Below are 17,961 nucleotides of genomic sequence, written 5' to 3' on the forward strand. Positions count from 1 at the left end.
TAATTTGTGGTATCATCCAAAACTGATGTAAAGTATCAAACAGAAGAATGAATGATTATTACATTTTAGATAGAACATGTTGGAAGAGGAAGTTAGCAGATATTAAAAGTAAAAAAAAAGTAAAGTAGATTACAAGCCTACTGAAATGAGATTTTCATATTTAAACGGGGAAAGCAGGTCCATTCTATGTGCCATACTTGATCGTTTCGTGATATTGCCATAATTTTGCTGAAAGGATTTAGTAGAGAACATCCACGATAAAGTTTGCAACTTTTGGTCGCAAATAAAAAAGCCTTGCCTTTACCGGAAGTAGGAGACGATGTGCGCCTGACGTCACCGGCTGTAGAGCTCCTCACATTGTTTATAATCATAGCCAGCAGCAGCTAGAGCTATTCGGACCGAGAAAGCGACAATTTCCTTATTAATTTGAGCGAGAATGAAAGATTTGTGGATGAGGAAATTTAGAGTTAAGGAAAAAAAAAAAGTAAAAACAAAAAAAAGGTGATTGCAGTGGGAGCGATTCAGATGTTTTTAGACACATTTACTAGGATAATTCTGGGAAACCCCTTAACTGCCTATTGTGTTGCTAGTGTTTTAGTGAGTTAAATAGTACCTGAAAGTCGGAGGGGTGTGTCCACGGGTGTGTTGACGCCAGAGTCCATGAGGGAAGTCACGGCAGCTGCAGCAGGACAGAAGCTCCGTAGATCTCCGGTAAGAGCCGACTTATTACCACAAATTTCTCACCGTAAACTGCCGGTTGACATGTAGTTGGGATCCATGTTCGCTTGAGCGCTCTGATCCATAGTAAAACTCCACCTCCGGGAATTTTAAACAGGGAAACACCGTGTGTTTGTGTGGCTAAAGGCTAAAGCTTCCCAACTCCATCTTTCTGCTTTGACGTCTCCATTATTATTGAACAAATTGCAAAAGATTCAGCAACACAGATGTCCAGAATACTGTTTAATCATGCGATTAAAGCAGACTACTTATAGCTTGGATCGGGCTGGAAAATAATGTCCATTACAACCCGAGACGTCAAACGCACGCGTCATCATACCGCAAAATTTTCAAGACGACACTTCGCCGGAAATTTAAAATTGCAATTTAGTAAACTAAAAAGGCCGTATTGGCATGTGTTGCAATTTAATATTTCATCATTGATATATAAACTATCAGACTGCGTGGTGGGTAGTAGTGGGTTTCAGTAGGCCTTTAATGATTCATTTTCTACCACTTGTCCTTAATAATGTTGGCAAAATAATAGAATGATAAATGACACAATGTGGTACTGCATATGTCATCAGCTAAATTCAGAGCCTTTGTTTGTTTACCGACAACTAAAAGACAAGTTGTCTTGTATGTTCACTATTTTATTTAAGTACAAACTTGCAATAAGAAACATATATTTAATGTACCCTAAGATTTTTTTGTTAAAATAAAGCCAATAATTAAATTTTTTGTGGTCCCCTCTATTTTCAAAAGTACCAAAAAGTACAAAAATACATTTGGTACCAGTATCAAAATATCGGTATCGGGACAACACTAGGTTCCAGCAAGCGGATGGATGGATTAAAAGTCCACTACGTGAAACACAAAGTGATACTTTTGTTTAGACAACTGTTATTTTGAGGGGCCAACAAATTTAAAGTTATACAAGCTGTGCACTGTCTACTTTACATTGTATCAAAAGGTTACTTTTTCACTGTTGTCTAATGAAAAGATATGCTGTAATCAAATATTTGCAGAAATGTGAGGTACTATATGTAGCAGGCAGAGTTTGCATGTACCGACTTTACTGTGTTGTGTTCTAATGCAGGATAAAAGGAGGGACACATAATTGGATAAAAAAAAAAGTTTATTCCTGCAGTGTGGTGGAAAAAAAAACTTACTTGGATTCCTCCTATGGCCTGAACACATCTCACACACAAAAAAAGCATATATACAAAGAAAATGTGGTGCTCACATAGTCATGCTTGCCTGTCAGCTGTTCTTCACTCCAAAAAAACAACAACTACACTCCAATTAATGTTTAAACCCTGAAAAACATTCCCAATGTCTAATCGTCAGAAAGGGAAGCACCTGACAGACTGAAGACTGACAACTACTGGATGTCACAGCCACACACCTTCAAAATAACTCAAAATCCTTAAAAGTAAAGACAAACCAAAAATAAACCTCCAAACCTTCAATAAAGACCCATGCAAATACAAAATTCTGATGAAAACAATAAATGACTAATGTTTATTTGTAGCTGTTACATAGATATGTATATTTCAATGTTTATATCACCACAAATTTTGTTTTTTAAAGCATATTGTACAAAAGATTCGCTCATAAATTAAGCATTTCCAAGCCTAAAAATGGCTACATGAAATAAAAATATCGTTACTACAGTAGGAGTGGCCAGGAGATGAGACCAAACCAATCAGACCTAACAGTTCAGCATCATGGCCATTGATTGGCTCAGCCTCACCAGCTTTATTATTTTGGATTAAAAGTGTGTAAAGGTGACTAAAGGATGTTCTTAATCATGTCTAAAGGGCTCCCATAAATGTCAGAAGGTCTTCAAGTGTGCTTTTATGCTCTAGCTAAGAACATGTTTATTTTATAAATAACGTTTATTGCAGTCGTGTTCGGAACAGTGATAAACGAGGGACAACTGCGGTAAAAAATAGGAGTGGGACTTTTACATGAAAATACTTTTAATCCAGAAAGGACGTGTGTGAGATAAAGTGTCTGGAAAAAGGAGGTAGGTCCAACATGAAAGGCCGACTGAAATGAGATTTTCTTATTTAAACGGGGATAGCAGGTCCATTCTATGTGTCATACTTGATCATTTCGCGATATTGCCATATTTTTGCTGAAAGGATTTAGTAGAGAACATCCACGATAAAGTTCGCAACTTTCAGTCCTAAGAGAAAAGCCCTGCCTCTACCAGAAGTCGCAGACGATGAAGTCACATGTTTGATGGCTCCTCACATATTCAAATTTTTTTTAATCGGAGCCTCCAACAAAAAGTGCTATTCGGACCGAGAAAACGAAAATTTCCCCATTAATTTGAGCGAGGATGAAAGATTTGTGTTTGAGAATATTGATAGCGACGGACTAAAAAAAAAAAAAAAAGTAAAAATAAAAAAAACGCCATTGCATTGGGACGGATTCCGATGTTTTTAGACACATTTACTAGGTCAATTCTGGGAAATCCCTTATCTTTCTATTGTGTTGCTAGTGTTTTTGTGAGTTAAATAGTACCTGATAGTCGGAAGGGTGTCTCCACGGGTGTGTTGACGCGCAGTGTCTCAGGGGAGTCGACGGCAGCTATGGACGGCACAAGCTCAGCTTTTCTCCGGTAAGAACTGACTTTTTAACCACAATTTTCTCACCTAAAACCTGCTGGTTGACATTTGGTAGGGATCCATGTTGGCTTGACCGCGCTCTGATCCATAGGAAAGTTTCACCTCCAGGAATTTTAAACAAGGAATCACCGTGTGTTTGTGTGGCTGAAGGCTAAAGCTTCCGAACTCCATCTTTCTACTGTGACTTCTCCAATATTAATTGAACAAATTGCAAAAGATTCAGCAACACAGATGTCCAAAATATTGTGTAATTATGCCGTTAAAGCAGACGACATTTAGCTATGTGTGTGCGCAGCGCTCATACTCCCTAAACACCTGAGACGTCTTACGTACACGACGTTTCAAAGACGAAACTCCCGGGAAATTTAAAATTGTAATTTAGTAAACTAAAAAGGCCGTATTGGCATGTGTTGCAATGTTAATATTTCATCATTGATATATAAACTATCAGACTGCGTGGTGGGTAGTAGTGGGTTTCAGTAGGCCTTTAAGGTTTCACATTATTATTATTACCAATAATTCCAACTTGTGGTCAATTTTTAGAAATTACATCACTATGGCTCCACAAAATGCTCGAAAATATTTGTTTCACAGAGATGCATGCGGCACATACAGTGCATAATAGGAAGGAACATATTTGGTGGATTTGGGCATTTTTCTGTGAATGAAGTCACCATGGTTAACACCCGTTACAACATTTAATTAGAAACACATTTTAAGGCACTGTAGCTAAAAACGCATGCATTGATATGAGAATATTTTCAAGTATACTTTTTAAAAATCAATAGGTCATTCTAGAACCTTGACCTTAAACAGCATGCAACCGCAGTCCAGCAGCAGTACAAGTCATGTCATTTCAGTGGAATCCAAATTCCAGAGAAAAAAATATGAATTTGATAGTTTTAGCATGTAAGTTATGAAAAACTTGGCATGTCAGCCGCAGTCAGGAACTCTCAAAATACGCCAGATTTTATTTTTCCCATTCTACAAAACTCAGTCTAATTGTAGACTGTCAAGTGTTTATAAGTGTGAATATGTATGTTTTTTTCTAAGCGATTGAATGGTGGTCATCCAGAGTCTACCCCCAATTCTCACTCAAAGTCAGCTGGGACACATTCCAGCTCACCCTTAGGAGGACAAATTGTCTTCACAGAACAGAACCGCTCATGAATAGGGAGCAGAAATAAGCTGCTTTTATTTTTAAATGCTAACACTAAGAATTAATATTAGCTTTTAAGAGGTCAGAGGAACTGAAAAACACTTTCAACTAAGTAAAAGAGGTAAAGACTTGGATAAAAATATTCATATATTTAAGGAAAATACTTGAAAACGCATGTCTGGTCCCCCTGACAGACCAGACTTCTTATACTGATGTTAATTCCATAGAACCACATTAAAAAGTTCCTACAATTGAGTATTATAAGTGACATTCTTCTAAGACATTTGCGTTAAAACAGTATGGCAGCCCGAAACAAACAAACAAAAAGTCCAAAAGTGTCTCATTTTATGTCTTGTCTCACATTTAGGATTTCCTGTTATCAGACATCATCACTGCGTCAAGCTGTTCAACTGCAGGAGGGTCAATGGAGTTAAAGTCAATGACAATCGAAGTCCTCTTGGGCTTGAATTGCCTGTTGCAGGAAGACATAAAAAAAAGAAAGCAAAATGTTAAATAAAAATGCACATGTCCTACTTAAGTGTCTAGGGGTAGAGGGTTAGGGTTAGAGTACAATGGTGGCAAAGTCTGATGACACTATTGTCCTCAGGAATGAGACAAGGGAATTGAACCTATTTTCGGACTATAAGCCGCACCGGTATATTAGTCACACCCACTACTTTTTTGAAAAAAATAAATAAATAAATCAGATATTATTTGCAGCGGACTATAATTCACAGATATATAGCGATAGTTGTGGAATTAGATATTTAAACAAAATTTTTTTATTTTATTCACATACGTTAATTGTTTCCAAACGCTGCCTGTGACAGGGCAGTAAAACAGCTGATCAAACAAAACAGAAAATCCGTTACCTGTGTTTCAATGGTCTTTTTTTCAGAAAAAAAAAAAGGGATATTTAAAAAAATTGTGAAAAAGTACATTTTCGATTTGTATGCGTTTTCTTTAAAGGTTGTTTTGCGTCATGACTAATTCTCGTAAAATCTCAATCCGCAAGACTCTACTTTGAGAAAGATATGGCAGCCACCACTCCGTGATGTCAATGGAAGACGAAGGCAGCAGATGATTGTTGTTCGGGCATGTGGATCTCTTATGACTGCAGGTCGGCCTCTGTTCCCGGGAAGGGATCCGCGAGAATGACCGACTGATCTGAAGTGAGACCAAGACAAGTCTACCCTAGTTGTCCTGCATTGGCGACCCGCCGGTTCGGTGTTTAAATGATCTCCGAATGCGAAAAAAGTGATTCTATTATGCTTTTACAAAACACTTCAATATCAAAATGTCTCAAAAAACACCTCATGAGAGCGCAAAAATGATTTTGCAATATTCGAGAGGTTTTCCATTACCAGCTTGTTATTGCGATATTCAGGTTTTGGCCATTCCACAGCTATTGATGTCTATTCATTCTTTATAAAATGAATAAAATGTTATCCTTTTTTAATAAGGTTCAAAATGTTCATCAGGATTCTTCTTCGCTGTACTTCGCAATCATTTTGAGTTTGAACGGTTTCTTAAAGTTGATCTATGGAGGGAGATATGGCCAGCGCTGCCTGCAGGAGCAAAGGTCACTGCCTCTGTCCATGGTGCTGAGGACAGAACCCCATCAGACGGGGGCGTGGCAGTGCTAATGGCGAGACACAGCTGGCAGGTGGTTCAATTTCACAGGTGGTACGTGTTAATCTAATCATCTGTTGTCTTTAACAGTAAGCGGCCGGGAGCAGGAGGAGAGAGAGGATACGGACGTGACTGAAAAGTCACGTTTTGCTGGAGAAAAGACTTTGATAATATCTATGTACATTTAAACTTTGTTCAACTTTGCACGCCTGGCTCTTGTGAAGTGTATGTCAGTGGTGGCTAGGAAGCGACCTCTACAGAATCATTTAAGTACATTAATTGATTTCTTTGCTTAATCCATTCCATAATTTAGACATAGTTATTGATTGCCTCCAGCATGCTCCTCCAACTTACAGTGCACACACATAGGATCCTGAGGGATTGTCCTGCGGGGAGGCATGACGGGGGGGATGAGGATGCCTCTATGGGGCTCCAGTCCTCCTGACTTGTCCCCTGTTCGTCCATCCTTCAATTTTAACTGCATGTTAGACACTTAAGTTTTGGGGGGCTCGGCATGGTAGGGACTACCGCCTTGATGTGCCCCAATTTTAATGGCATTATTAGTCCTCACTTGCATAAACATCTCCCTCACGCGACAGTACACACATCAATAGGGACTGGACTTCGGCTGTAATGCGTGACCTCCAAATTTTAACTACACTGTAGACCAGGGGTCACCAACCTTTTTGAAACCAAGAGCTACTTCTTGGATACTGATTAATACGAAAGGCTACCAGTTTGATACACACTTAAATAAATTGCCATAACTAGCCAATTTGCTCAATTTACCTTTAATAAATATATATATATATATATATATATATATATATATATATATATATATATAAAAATGGGTATTTCTGTCTGTCATGCCGTCGTACATTTTTTTTCCGTTTACGGAAGGTTTTTGTGGAGAATAAATGCTGAAAAAAACACTTCATTGAACGGTTTAAAAGAGGAGAAAATTAAATTTTGAAACATAGTTTATCTTCAATTTCGACTCTTTAAAATTCAACCGAAAAAATAAAGAGAAAAACTAGCTAATTCAAATCTTTTTGAAAAAATTTTAAAAAGAATTTATGGACCATCATTAGTAATTTTTTCTAGTTAAGATTAATTTAAAAATGTTGATGACATGTTTTAAATAGGTTAAAATCCAATCTGCACTTTGTTAGAATATATAACAAATTGGACCAAGCTATATTTCTAACAAAGACAAATCATTATTTCTTCTAGATTTTCCAGAACAAAAATTTTAAAAGAAATTCAAAAGACTTTGAAATAAGATTTAAATTTGATTCTAAAGATTTTCTAGATTTGCCAGAATTGTTTTTTTTAATTTTAATCATAAGTTTGAAGACATATTTCAAAAATATTCTTTCGTCGAAAAAACAGAAGCTAAAATGAAGGATTAAGTTCAAATGTATTTATTATTCTTTACAATAAAAAAAATAAATTAACTTGAACATTGATTTAAATTGTCAGGAAAGAAGAGGAAGGAATTTAAAAGGTAAAAAGGTATATGTGTTTAAAATTCCTAAAATCATTTTTAAGGTTGTATTTTTTCTCTAAAATTGTATTTCTGAAAGTTATAAGAAGCAAAGTAAAAAAATACATGAATTTATTTAAACAAGTGAAGACCAAGTCTTTCAAATATTTTCTTTGATTTTCAAATTCTATTTGACTTTTGTCTCTTAGAATTAAAAATGTCGAGCAAAGCGAGACCAGCTTGCTAGTAAATGAATAACATTTAAAAAATAGAGGCAGCTCAATGGTAAGTGCTGCTATTTGAGCTATTTTTAGAACGGGCCAGCGGGCTACTCATCTGGTCCTTAGGGGCTACCTGGTGCCTGCGGGCACCGCGTTGGTGACCCCTGCTGTAGACACTCTGGGGGCCTTATACACTCCCACATCACATGCACAGGTGGGTTGGATTGCTTCCTCTTCCTCAGCCAGCCTGCATGTCTGAATCTCCTGGGTCCTGCCATCCACCTCTTCCGGATGCCCGTCTTGGTTGGTGCCTGTTGGTTCTTGTCACATCTGTTGTTTCAGCTTTGTGCCCTGCAGGGTACTCTGAAGTGCCGCAAGGCGGCCAGCTGCTGGGTTAGTGACCTTGTGTGTGATCTTTTTTTTTCACTCTCTCTCTTCCCTCAAGGGATGGATCTGCTTCGGCAGTTGCTGGATGTTGGGGTCCCTGCAGGTGGGGTGGTGACTCCTGTGGCCCCATGCTGGGTGGTCCTGCGGCAGCCGACTTAGATGGCATGGTCTGGTGTTGGGCTCGTGGGGGCCCGGTTGCTGGTGGGGCGGGGCAGTCTTCCCGTTTGGCTATGGGGAGTCTCTGGGCCCCTCCAAGCGGGGTGTCCCATCTTTCTGCCCGGGGTGTGGTCTCTCGCTGCCTTGGGGGCTGGCTGTCCCCTGCTTCTCCCGTGCCTTGTCCTTTGCTGGGCGTATCTATGGGGGCTGTTTGGAACATTTAAACAGATGCCTAGAGGGCGCCAACTTTCCAATGTATTTTACACAGTATATCCCGCCTTCTCACGGCTTCGAGGACCAAACGACGAAATTACATAACTACATAACCCATGCACACGCATTAGCTTTGGAAGTTGTATATTCCATCATAACAATATGACTGAAAATTGTTTGTGTTCGATCAATCCACCTCTTGACAATCCCAAGATGTCCCCCTGAACCGTGTATCCAAATTTTAATGTTACATTTTAGATAGGCTTGTCAAAACTAATATGTTAACAGCGTTAACTAATCTATTTAATTATCGGTGTTAAATGTTTACTGTTTTCAACGCATGTGGAGCATGAGTGTTCGTAAGGAGTCCTGTGCATGAAATAGAAACTCACTTCTGCTGTATTCCTGCCATGTTGAGTAGTATCCTCGAAGCGGTCATCTCTGGTGCGTCGTGGTACTTATCAGAAAGATAGATCACTTCCTTAATTCCTGACCGGGGGTAGAGGAGCAAAGAAAAGATATGTAGACAGTATACTCGACTCAGACCAGCCACATTTTGATCATTTGCGCTTAGGAATGAATACCTTTTACATTTGAACTGATACCACATAATCAATACTGATACTCATTTGTGTGTGTATCTGTTAATAAATGTTTGAAATAAAATTTCAGTATTTTTCATTTAACACTGAGCCAAACATAACTGTGCTATCAATTAGTTATATCTTGTTTTCGTACACTTCTAAGTCCTATTCGCAAGTTATATTTCTTAGACTTGGCATGCAGTTGCAATCCTAAGACGTTGGGGGGCAGTAGTTTAGAGGCTACAGTGTGTTGTCCAGTCAGCATGTAGTCTTGTCTTTTGTTGAGCTCTACAAAGTGTTTATACATTAAGTATTATGCTTATTACAGACTAGTTGTTTGACTGTAACATACATTTTACTACAGTGGTTCTTAACCTGGGTTCGATCGAACCCTGGGGGTTCGGTGAGTCAGGCTCAGGGGTGCGGCGGAGGTCAAAACACACCGTACTCCTTGTGTAAATAAAAACTCCTCCATATCGACGTATTACGGATACGGCAACAGCAGAAGTCACACTGATTTGCAGGTGTGTAATTTGTTTTGAGTTCATGCACTGTTTTGGTTTTGTTCTTTGAACAAGGTGATGTTCATGCACGGTTCATGAATTGATCAACGTGGACCCCGACTTAAACAAGTTGAAAAACTTATTCGGGTGTTACCATTTAGTGGTCAATTGTACGGAATATGTACTAAACTGGGCAATCTACTAATAAAAGTATCAATCAATCATTTTGTGCACCAGTAAAAAACATGGAAACACTTTAGTATGGGGAACATTCACCATTTATTAGTTGCTTATTACCATGCAAATTAGTAACACATTGGCTCATAACTAGTCATTATTAAGTACTTAATAATGCCTTATTCGGCATGGACTTATTATGACCCTAACCCTCTAACCCTGGCCCTAACCCTCTAACCCTAACCAAATAACTCTAAATGAAGTCTTTGTTACTTGGAATATTTTCCCCTAATGTAAAAAAACCTCCAACTTAAGTCTTTGTTACTTAGAATATGTTCCCCATACTAAAGTGTTACCGAAAACATATAACGTTGGTTTGAATTGGGAAAAAACAAAAAAACATTGTATTTTTCACTAAAGAAGCGTTCGATGAATGCGCATATGAAACTGGTGGGGTTCGGTACCTCCAAAAAGGTTAGGAACCACTGTTTTAGTAGTTTGGATTACCAACTCTGGAGGTGTTGTAATTGGCATGCAAAATCGCTATTGCTAATTGGCAGCATGTTTATGGCATCCAACCATCCATCCATTTTCTACAGCTTATTCCCTTTTGGGGTCGCAGGGGGTGCTGGCGCCTATCTCAGCTACAATCGGGCGGAAGGCGGGGTACACCCTGGACAAGTCGCCACCTCATCGCAGGGCCAACACAGATAGACAGACAACATTCACACTCACACACTAGGGCCCATTTAGTGTTGCCAATCAACCTATCCCCAGGTGCATGTCTTTGGAAGTGGGAGGAAGCCGGAGTACCCGGAGGGAACCCACGCATTCACGGGGAGAACATGCAAACTCCACACAGAAAGATCCCGAGCCTGGGATTGAACCCAGGACTGCAGGACCTTCGTATTGTGAGGCAGACGCACTAACCCCTCTTCCACCGTGAAGCCCATGTTTATGGCATATGCATTGTAAATTAGCGCGGAGCTAAGATAATTTGAAAAGTAGATTTTTCAAGTGCTGTCTTGACTTTTTCTTTGAAGCCGGACATGATATCAATTGCAACAAAAGTAGTAAAGTATGGTAACGTTTAATTTTACCTGAATCGGTACCCGGAAATACCGACAAAATTCGATTGGTGCCCATGAAAAGTACTATTTGTGTTCTTTATTAAGACCAAGTAAAACTCAGAATGTAATCTACAGTAAATATCTGTCTTACTGTTTTTTTTTATTTTTATTATGAAGACTGCATCAAAGGCACTAAGCATCAAAGGTTGGAATTGGGGGTTAAATCACCAAAAATAGTTCTCCGGCGCGGCCAACGCTGCTGCTTACTGCACCCCTCACCTTCCAGTGTGAGATCAAGGGTGATGGGTCAAATGCAGAGAATAATTTTAGCCACACCTAGTGTGTGTATGTGTGTGTGTTTGTGTGTGACGATCATTGGTACTTTAACTTTAACTTAAATAAACATGAATTGCGTGGCTCATGTTTATTTCCTTTTTTTTTTTTTATATCCTGATCTGAAACGTAAAGCCTGTGACAGGGCTGTTCGCTTAGCTTTTTCACTAGGAGCACCAGGGCTACTAAATGAAAAAAAATAGTAGCACAAAAAAACATTAAGAGCAATATGAAGTGCTCTAAATAATAATTAAAAAAAAGTATTAACAATGAAACAACATACACAGTAACACACATGGGCACTCAAACATACAGTATATACACAGTGCTATCATAAGGCTTATTGCAACAACTCAATTAAACATACCTGTCCCACAGCTTTTTGTAGTCAAGTCAAACATCATGCCGTACACACATTTACTAAGCTACACGTGATTTCAGTCACATAACATGACTGACAGCACTTTATATGCATTTACATTACAGATCATAACACTACTTACACACTTGCCAGAATACCATTTATGTTGATGGGTTTGAACATAGGGAGTCCTTAGGATTTTAGTCGATCCTGGGAAAATTGAATGTTGACTCTAAATATTATATCCAAATGTTGAATCCAAATGCTAAATCTTAATGGGTAATGGGTTATACTTGGATAGCGCTTTTCTACATTCAAGGAACTCAAAGCGCTATGACACTATTTCCACATTTACCCATTCACACACACACTGATGGCGGGGGCTTCAGGAGCCTTGGTGAAGTGTCTTGCTCAAGAACACAACGGACGTAACTAGGTTGGTAGAAGGTGGGGATTGAATCAGGAACCCTCAGGTTGCTGGCACGGCCACTCTCCCAACTTCCCCACCGTCCCAATCTTAATCTAAATTGTATATCTAAACCTAAATCTTAAAAATAAATGTTAAATATACATATTAAATCAAAATATAAAATATAAATGTTAAATCTAAATGTGAGCGATAAATGTTAAATCTTCATTGTAAGTCAAATTCCAAATGTTAAATTAAAACTTAATTAAAAGTTAAATGTAAACCTAAATCTAAACTCTAACTGTGGGCGCTAAATGTTAAATGTAAACCTAAATCTAAACTCAAAATGAAAGCGCAAAATATTAAATCAAAATATAAACGTAACAATCTAAATGTTTAATCTTGTTAAATGTCAACATAAATATTACATCTAAACTTAAATTTTGAGTCTAAACCTAAATGTTCAATCTAAATCTCGAATCTAAATTTAAAATATAAATCTTAAATCTAAATGTGAGTGCTAAATGTTAAATATAAATCTCAAATATGAATGTCATAAATAAATCTTCAATCTAAATGCAAGCGCTAAATGTTAAATTGAAATCTAAATGTGAGCGGTAAATCTCTCGCAAGTGCAAAGATGAACAATTATAGAATTTCAACATTCCAACAATCTGGGGCCTTTCAGCCGCAAAGCCGAGCCCACATGCCTGCCTCTCTCACTCTGACATTTTTATGACCGCGGAAGAAGGAAACATGACAGGTGCTTATGACAAATAATGCCAATCATGTTGCATAGTCTTTCCAATATTAGCTCCAGCTGTGAGTGGGTATGGTGTGTTACATAAAGACCATCAAACACCCTTTGCTGCACATCCGCGTTTGACAATGAATGGAATTGCTTCTTACACCAAGGCCTGCTGTCTGTGGCAATACACCCATTTCTCTTTGTATGTGTCTTTCATCATTTCACTGCACTGTTACTTCATGATTGTGTCACATATGAACATGCCGTAAACAACGCGATAGCTGTCATAAGTTTCTTGCGGCAGCCAGTTGACACGCTTGCTTTGGATCGGTTCAAAATAATATGTCTGATTGTGTCCGAACATGTTTGAATGAAAAGAGGATCTGGCCTGTCTCCAAAGTCTTGTTCCAGCAACCCTCAAACACACATTGATGGGTTGCAAGACATGCCTTATCCAAGGGAGATGACAGCAAGTACTGAAGTGCACGGTTGCTGCACTGGAGACCTAAGGGGTAACTGTCAATGTCACGACCCTGGAAGTCCAGAATACCGTCCAGCAACATGCCTTTTTTGTCCGAAAAGGGGAGGAACGGCCAACAAACCGAGTGCCTCGAACTCGCAGCGCAGCACAGCACAGGGTTTGTAAATGTGGGTTTTTGTCTTTACTTGAATGTATAATGTATTTATATTATTCATATGTGAATAATGCTGTATAATAAACTGTATTTATATTATTCACATGAGAATAATGCTGTATAATAGACTGTATTTGTATTATTCACATGTAAAAAAATACCTAAGTGTTTATTGTCTATTGTGAGCGAATAGTGGTGCTAAATTTCCCCCAGGGACCAATAAAGTACTTTCTATTCTAGACCTATATCAGAGGCAAACTTTCTCAGTGGAAATTGCAGCAAACAACCTGTTATCAGACCTAGTCTTTAGGTCCTAATGTTGCTTGTCTTCATCTGGAGATGACAGTCCTTTGGGAGGAAGTCATCGCTGCGGTGTTTGAAGGAAAAAGCTTGGGATAGTCAAACCTGGCAAGCAAAGCAGATGACAGGAGCTGGACGGTATACATAAGTCCAGTGGAAGTGGGTTGCAAGAGCACCACCAGGCTACTAAAAAAGGTTGAAATCCAAAGACAAGCACAGCGGAACAACATCAGAGAGCATGCTCCAACAGACATAAGAAGCACTCAATGGCTGTGGCTGAAACGGAAGGAGATGCTGTGGGTTGCCAAGTGACCTTGTGGAACCTTCGGTGCGACACAGCCAGTCTCGGGTGAGTATATAGTGATTACAACCAAAACACCCAATGAAGCCAGGGTGCTCAACTGATGGGGTGTCATATTGGGGACACCAGGCAGTTATCCCTTGAAGGGAAACTTTCCTTTTTTTCTCTGGGGTGGGGGGGTGGGGATATTTGGATATCATTCACAATCCGTAAGACAGACAAGAAGACAAATGGTTGGGTTCTTTATATATATATATATATATATATATATATATATATATATATATACAAACCCCGTTTCCATATGAGTTGGGAAATTGTGTTAGATGTAAATATAAACGAAATACAATGATTTGTAAATCATTTTCAACCCATATTCAGTTGAATGCACTACAAAGACAAGATATTTGATGTTTAAGCTCATAAATTTTATTTTTTTTTGCAAATAATACTTAACTTAAAATTTCATGGCTGTAACACGTGCCAAAGTAGTTGGGAAAGGGCATGTTCACCACTGTGTTACATCACATTTTCTTTTAAATACACTCAATAAACGTGGAATTCTTTCCCATTCTTGTTTTATGTAGAGCTTCAGTTGTTCAACAGTACGGGGTCTCTGCTGTCGTATATATATATATATATATATATATATACATACACACACAATCCAATCCAATACATATTTACACACACACACACATATATATATATATATATATATATATATATATATATATATATATATATATATATATATATATATATATATATATATATATATATATATATATATATATATATACACATATACACATATATATATATATATATGCACCCACGCACGCGGACACACACACACAAACATATATATGTATAACTATATATATATATATATATATATATATATATATATATATATATAAATATATATATATATATTAGTGCTGGGCGAATGTAAGCTACAATGGTGACTCATTAGCTGCATCTTGTAATCATTATTCATCTGTAGAATTCTAAAAAAAAAAAAAGAAAAAGAAAAGAAAGAAAGACGTGCATTCTTGTTGCTCATAATGATTGCGAACGATAGGCCTAATTTATAAAGAATGCAGTTCCACTTCAATCTTAACAGCCACTGATAAGAAATCTCCATCAACAGGGTTTATCATCAAGGGATCCAAGCATCTCGTCATACCTAGTATTTGTGCCATTATGGACAAATTGCTCCATCTTTATCATGTCAGACTATTCCACTTTTGTCTAGGAGAAGGTTGGCACATCCATTTAGATAGCTACAAATTTCAGTCTATTTTGAAGGTGTTGATTTTGGAGCAGGCTGTTGTTTCTCAATGTACTAGCTAATTTTATTTGATCTGAGAGTGAAAGTATGGGTTTTCTTCCCGATGATTCTGGAATGGACAGTTTTTAAGAAATGCCTTGACAATACTTCCTCAACTTGTGCCAATTTACAACTATTCTTCTTAGATATTCACTGAGTACCTTCGACTTTCAATGTTCTGATTATAGATTTCCATACATCCATTTCTACCGCTTGTCCCTCTCGGGTTGGCGGGGGTGCTGGAGCCTATCCCAGCTGCATTGGGGCAAAGTCCAAAGTCGCCACTTATTCAATAAAAGCTGTCATATAAATATGTTCATGCAACGAAGAGAACCTACCTGCTGCAGTCAATCATAACTAATTGGAAGAAAATATGGATTCGCCTTGTCAAGTTAAAATACATTTAACAACTGTTGTCTAACATTTAAAATAAGATAAAACAATGAGATCCATCAACACAATTAGTAGTGAAGTTAAAACACATAGTAGTGCGTGTATATGTGCGATTAGTCATCACCAACCTGCTTGGATGATGAGCTTGGCACACTCGTTGCAAGGAAAGAGCGCAACATACATGGTGCAGCCCTTGACGTCTGCACTGTTCTTGTTCATTATGGCATTGAGCTCTGCATGGCACACTGTGTGACAAACAAAGGTGGTTTTTTTTTAATGATAATCAGTATAATAACAAATACACCCTGACATATTTTCATCGCAGAATGTGAGTGAATCTCTGTCAAGAAAAATTCAAATAAATATAATAAATAATTTTCCCGACATTATAATCAATGTGTGCTAGTACTTCACTTAGCACAATAAAGTCATGCACATAGTGTCCCTAAAGTTATACTAATCTAACAAGCTAATAACATGACCGCTGATTAGAGCTCAAACACATGAACCAGGTAATTATTTTTAATGTGCAAGATGAAAAAAATAAATACATTCTCACCATAAGGATATTTAGTGTCCAGACGGTTGTCAGCCGATCGAGCCCATGGCAACTGGTTATCATCGCAACCATTGGGCATTCCATTGTAGCCTATGCCAACAATTTTATTCTCTGGGTTCACGATGCAAGCACCTACCTGTATGTACAGATGAAACATCATAATTATCATTTCAAATGTAAGCATGTTATCACAGCCACACTTTGTTTGCCATAATTATTTTAAGTGCAAAAGTTGTCAAATCACTTGCCTTTTTCCTCACGTGTTGTTCACACAAAATGAACAACGTGGGATGTGACATCTAAATTCATCTTGTTTTTACCTTTGGTGTGGACCTCATAATCTTAAAGGGGAACATTATCACAATTTCAGAAGGGTTAAAACCAATAAAAATGAGTTCCCAGTGGCTTATTTTATTTTTCGAAGTTTTTTTAAAAATTGTAACCATTACGCAATTTCTCGAAAAACTGCTTCAAAGTGCCTGATTTTCACTATCGCTATATCCACCCGTCCATTTTCCTGCGTGATGCCAATACAAACAAACATGGCGGATAGAACAGAAAGATATAGCGACATTAGCTCGGATTCCGACTCGGATTTCAGTGGCTTAAGCGATTCAACAGATTACGCATGTATTAAAACGGATGGTTGGAGTGTGGAGGCAGATAGCAAAAACGAAATTGAAGAAGAAACTGAAGCCATTGAGCCATATCACGACAGACAGCGGCAACGAGGACGAATTTGGCGATTGCCTTCTAACCAGCGATTGCATCTTTTGACCACTGGTGCAACTTGAATCCGTTGATTGGTATGTGTTTGTTTGGCATTAAATGTGGGTGGAGGGAAAGGCTGGATGCAAATATAGCTACAAATGAGGCATAATGATGCAATATGTACATACAGCTAGCCTAAATAGCATGTTAGCATCGATTAGCTTGCAGTCATGCCGTGAGCAAATATGTCTGATTAGCACTCCACATAAGTCAATAACATCAAGAAAACTCACCTTTGTGATTTCGTTGACTTTATCGTTGGAAATGCATCTGCTTTGAGTGTCGCAGGATATCCACACATCTCTGTCGTAGCATCGCTATCGTCGGTAAAGTGTGCGGAACAATCGAGGGACTTTCGCATGTTTTGACCACTGGTGCAACTTGAATCCGTCGATTGGTATGTGTTTGTTTGGCATTAAATGTGGGTGGAGGGAAAGACTGGATGCAAATATAGCTACAAATGAGGCATAATGATGCAATACGTACATACAGCTAGCCTAAATAGCATGTTAGCATCGATTAGCATGCCGTGACCATTGATATGTCTGATTAGCACACTCCACGTAAGTCAATTTGAATCTGTCCCTGATCGTGTTGTTACACCCTCCGACAACACACCGACGAGGCATGTCTCCAAGGTACGGAAAACAGTCGAAAAAACGGAAAATAACAGAGCTGATTTGACTTGGTGTGTGTAATGTGTTTGAGAAAATGGCAGATTGCTTCCTGTTGTGACGTCACGGGTGGAAGGTCATTGCTCCGACAGGCGAACAATTGTAAGGCGTTTCAATCGCCAAATTCACCCTTTTAGAGTTCGTAAATCGGTTAAAAAAACATATGGTCTTTTTTATATTGACACTTACATAGG

The 17,961-nt window shown here is 38.2% G+C and overlaps 1 protein-coding gene across 1 annotated transcript in view; it reads right to left on the reverse strand.

Annotated features, from left to right (window-relative positions):
- Positions 1–1,837: 1,837 nt before the first annotated feature.
- Positions 1,838–17,961, reverse strand: part of dctd (dCMP deaminase) — a 29,883-nt gene continuing 13,759 nt past the window's right edge. The window contains exons 4-7 of the mRNA XM_061880872.1: positions 16,323–16,458; positions 15,892–16,008; positions 9,006–9,102; positions 1,838–4,987 (exon numbers count right to left, since the gene is read on the reverse strand). Coding sequence (XP_061736856.1) covers positions 4,879–4,987; positions 9,006–9,102; positions 15,892–16,008; positions 16,323–16,458 — 459 coding nt within the window. The 3' untranslated portion in view covers positions 1,838–4,878. The remainder of the gene's footprint in view (positions 4,988–9,005; positions 9,103–15,891; positions 16,009–16,322; positions 16,459–17,961) is intronic.

The sequence above is a fragment of the Nerophis ophidion genome, linkage group LG20 (assembly GCF_033978795.1).
Source record: "Nerophis ophidion isolate RoL-2023_Sa linkage group LG20, RoL_Noph_v1.0, whole genome shotgun sequence".
In the NCBI taxonomy this organism is placed as follows: Eukaryota; Metazoa; Chordata; class Actinopteri; order Syngnathiformes; family Syngnathidae; genus Nerophis; species Nerophis ophidion.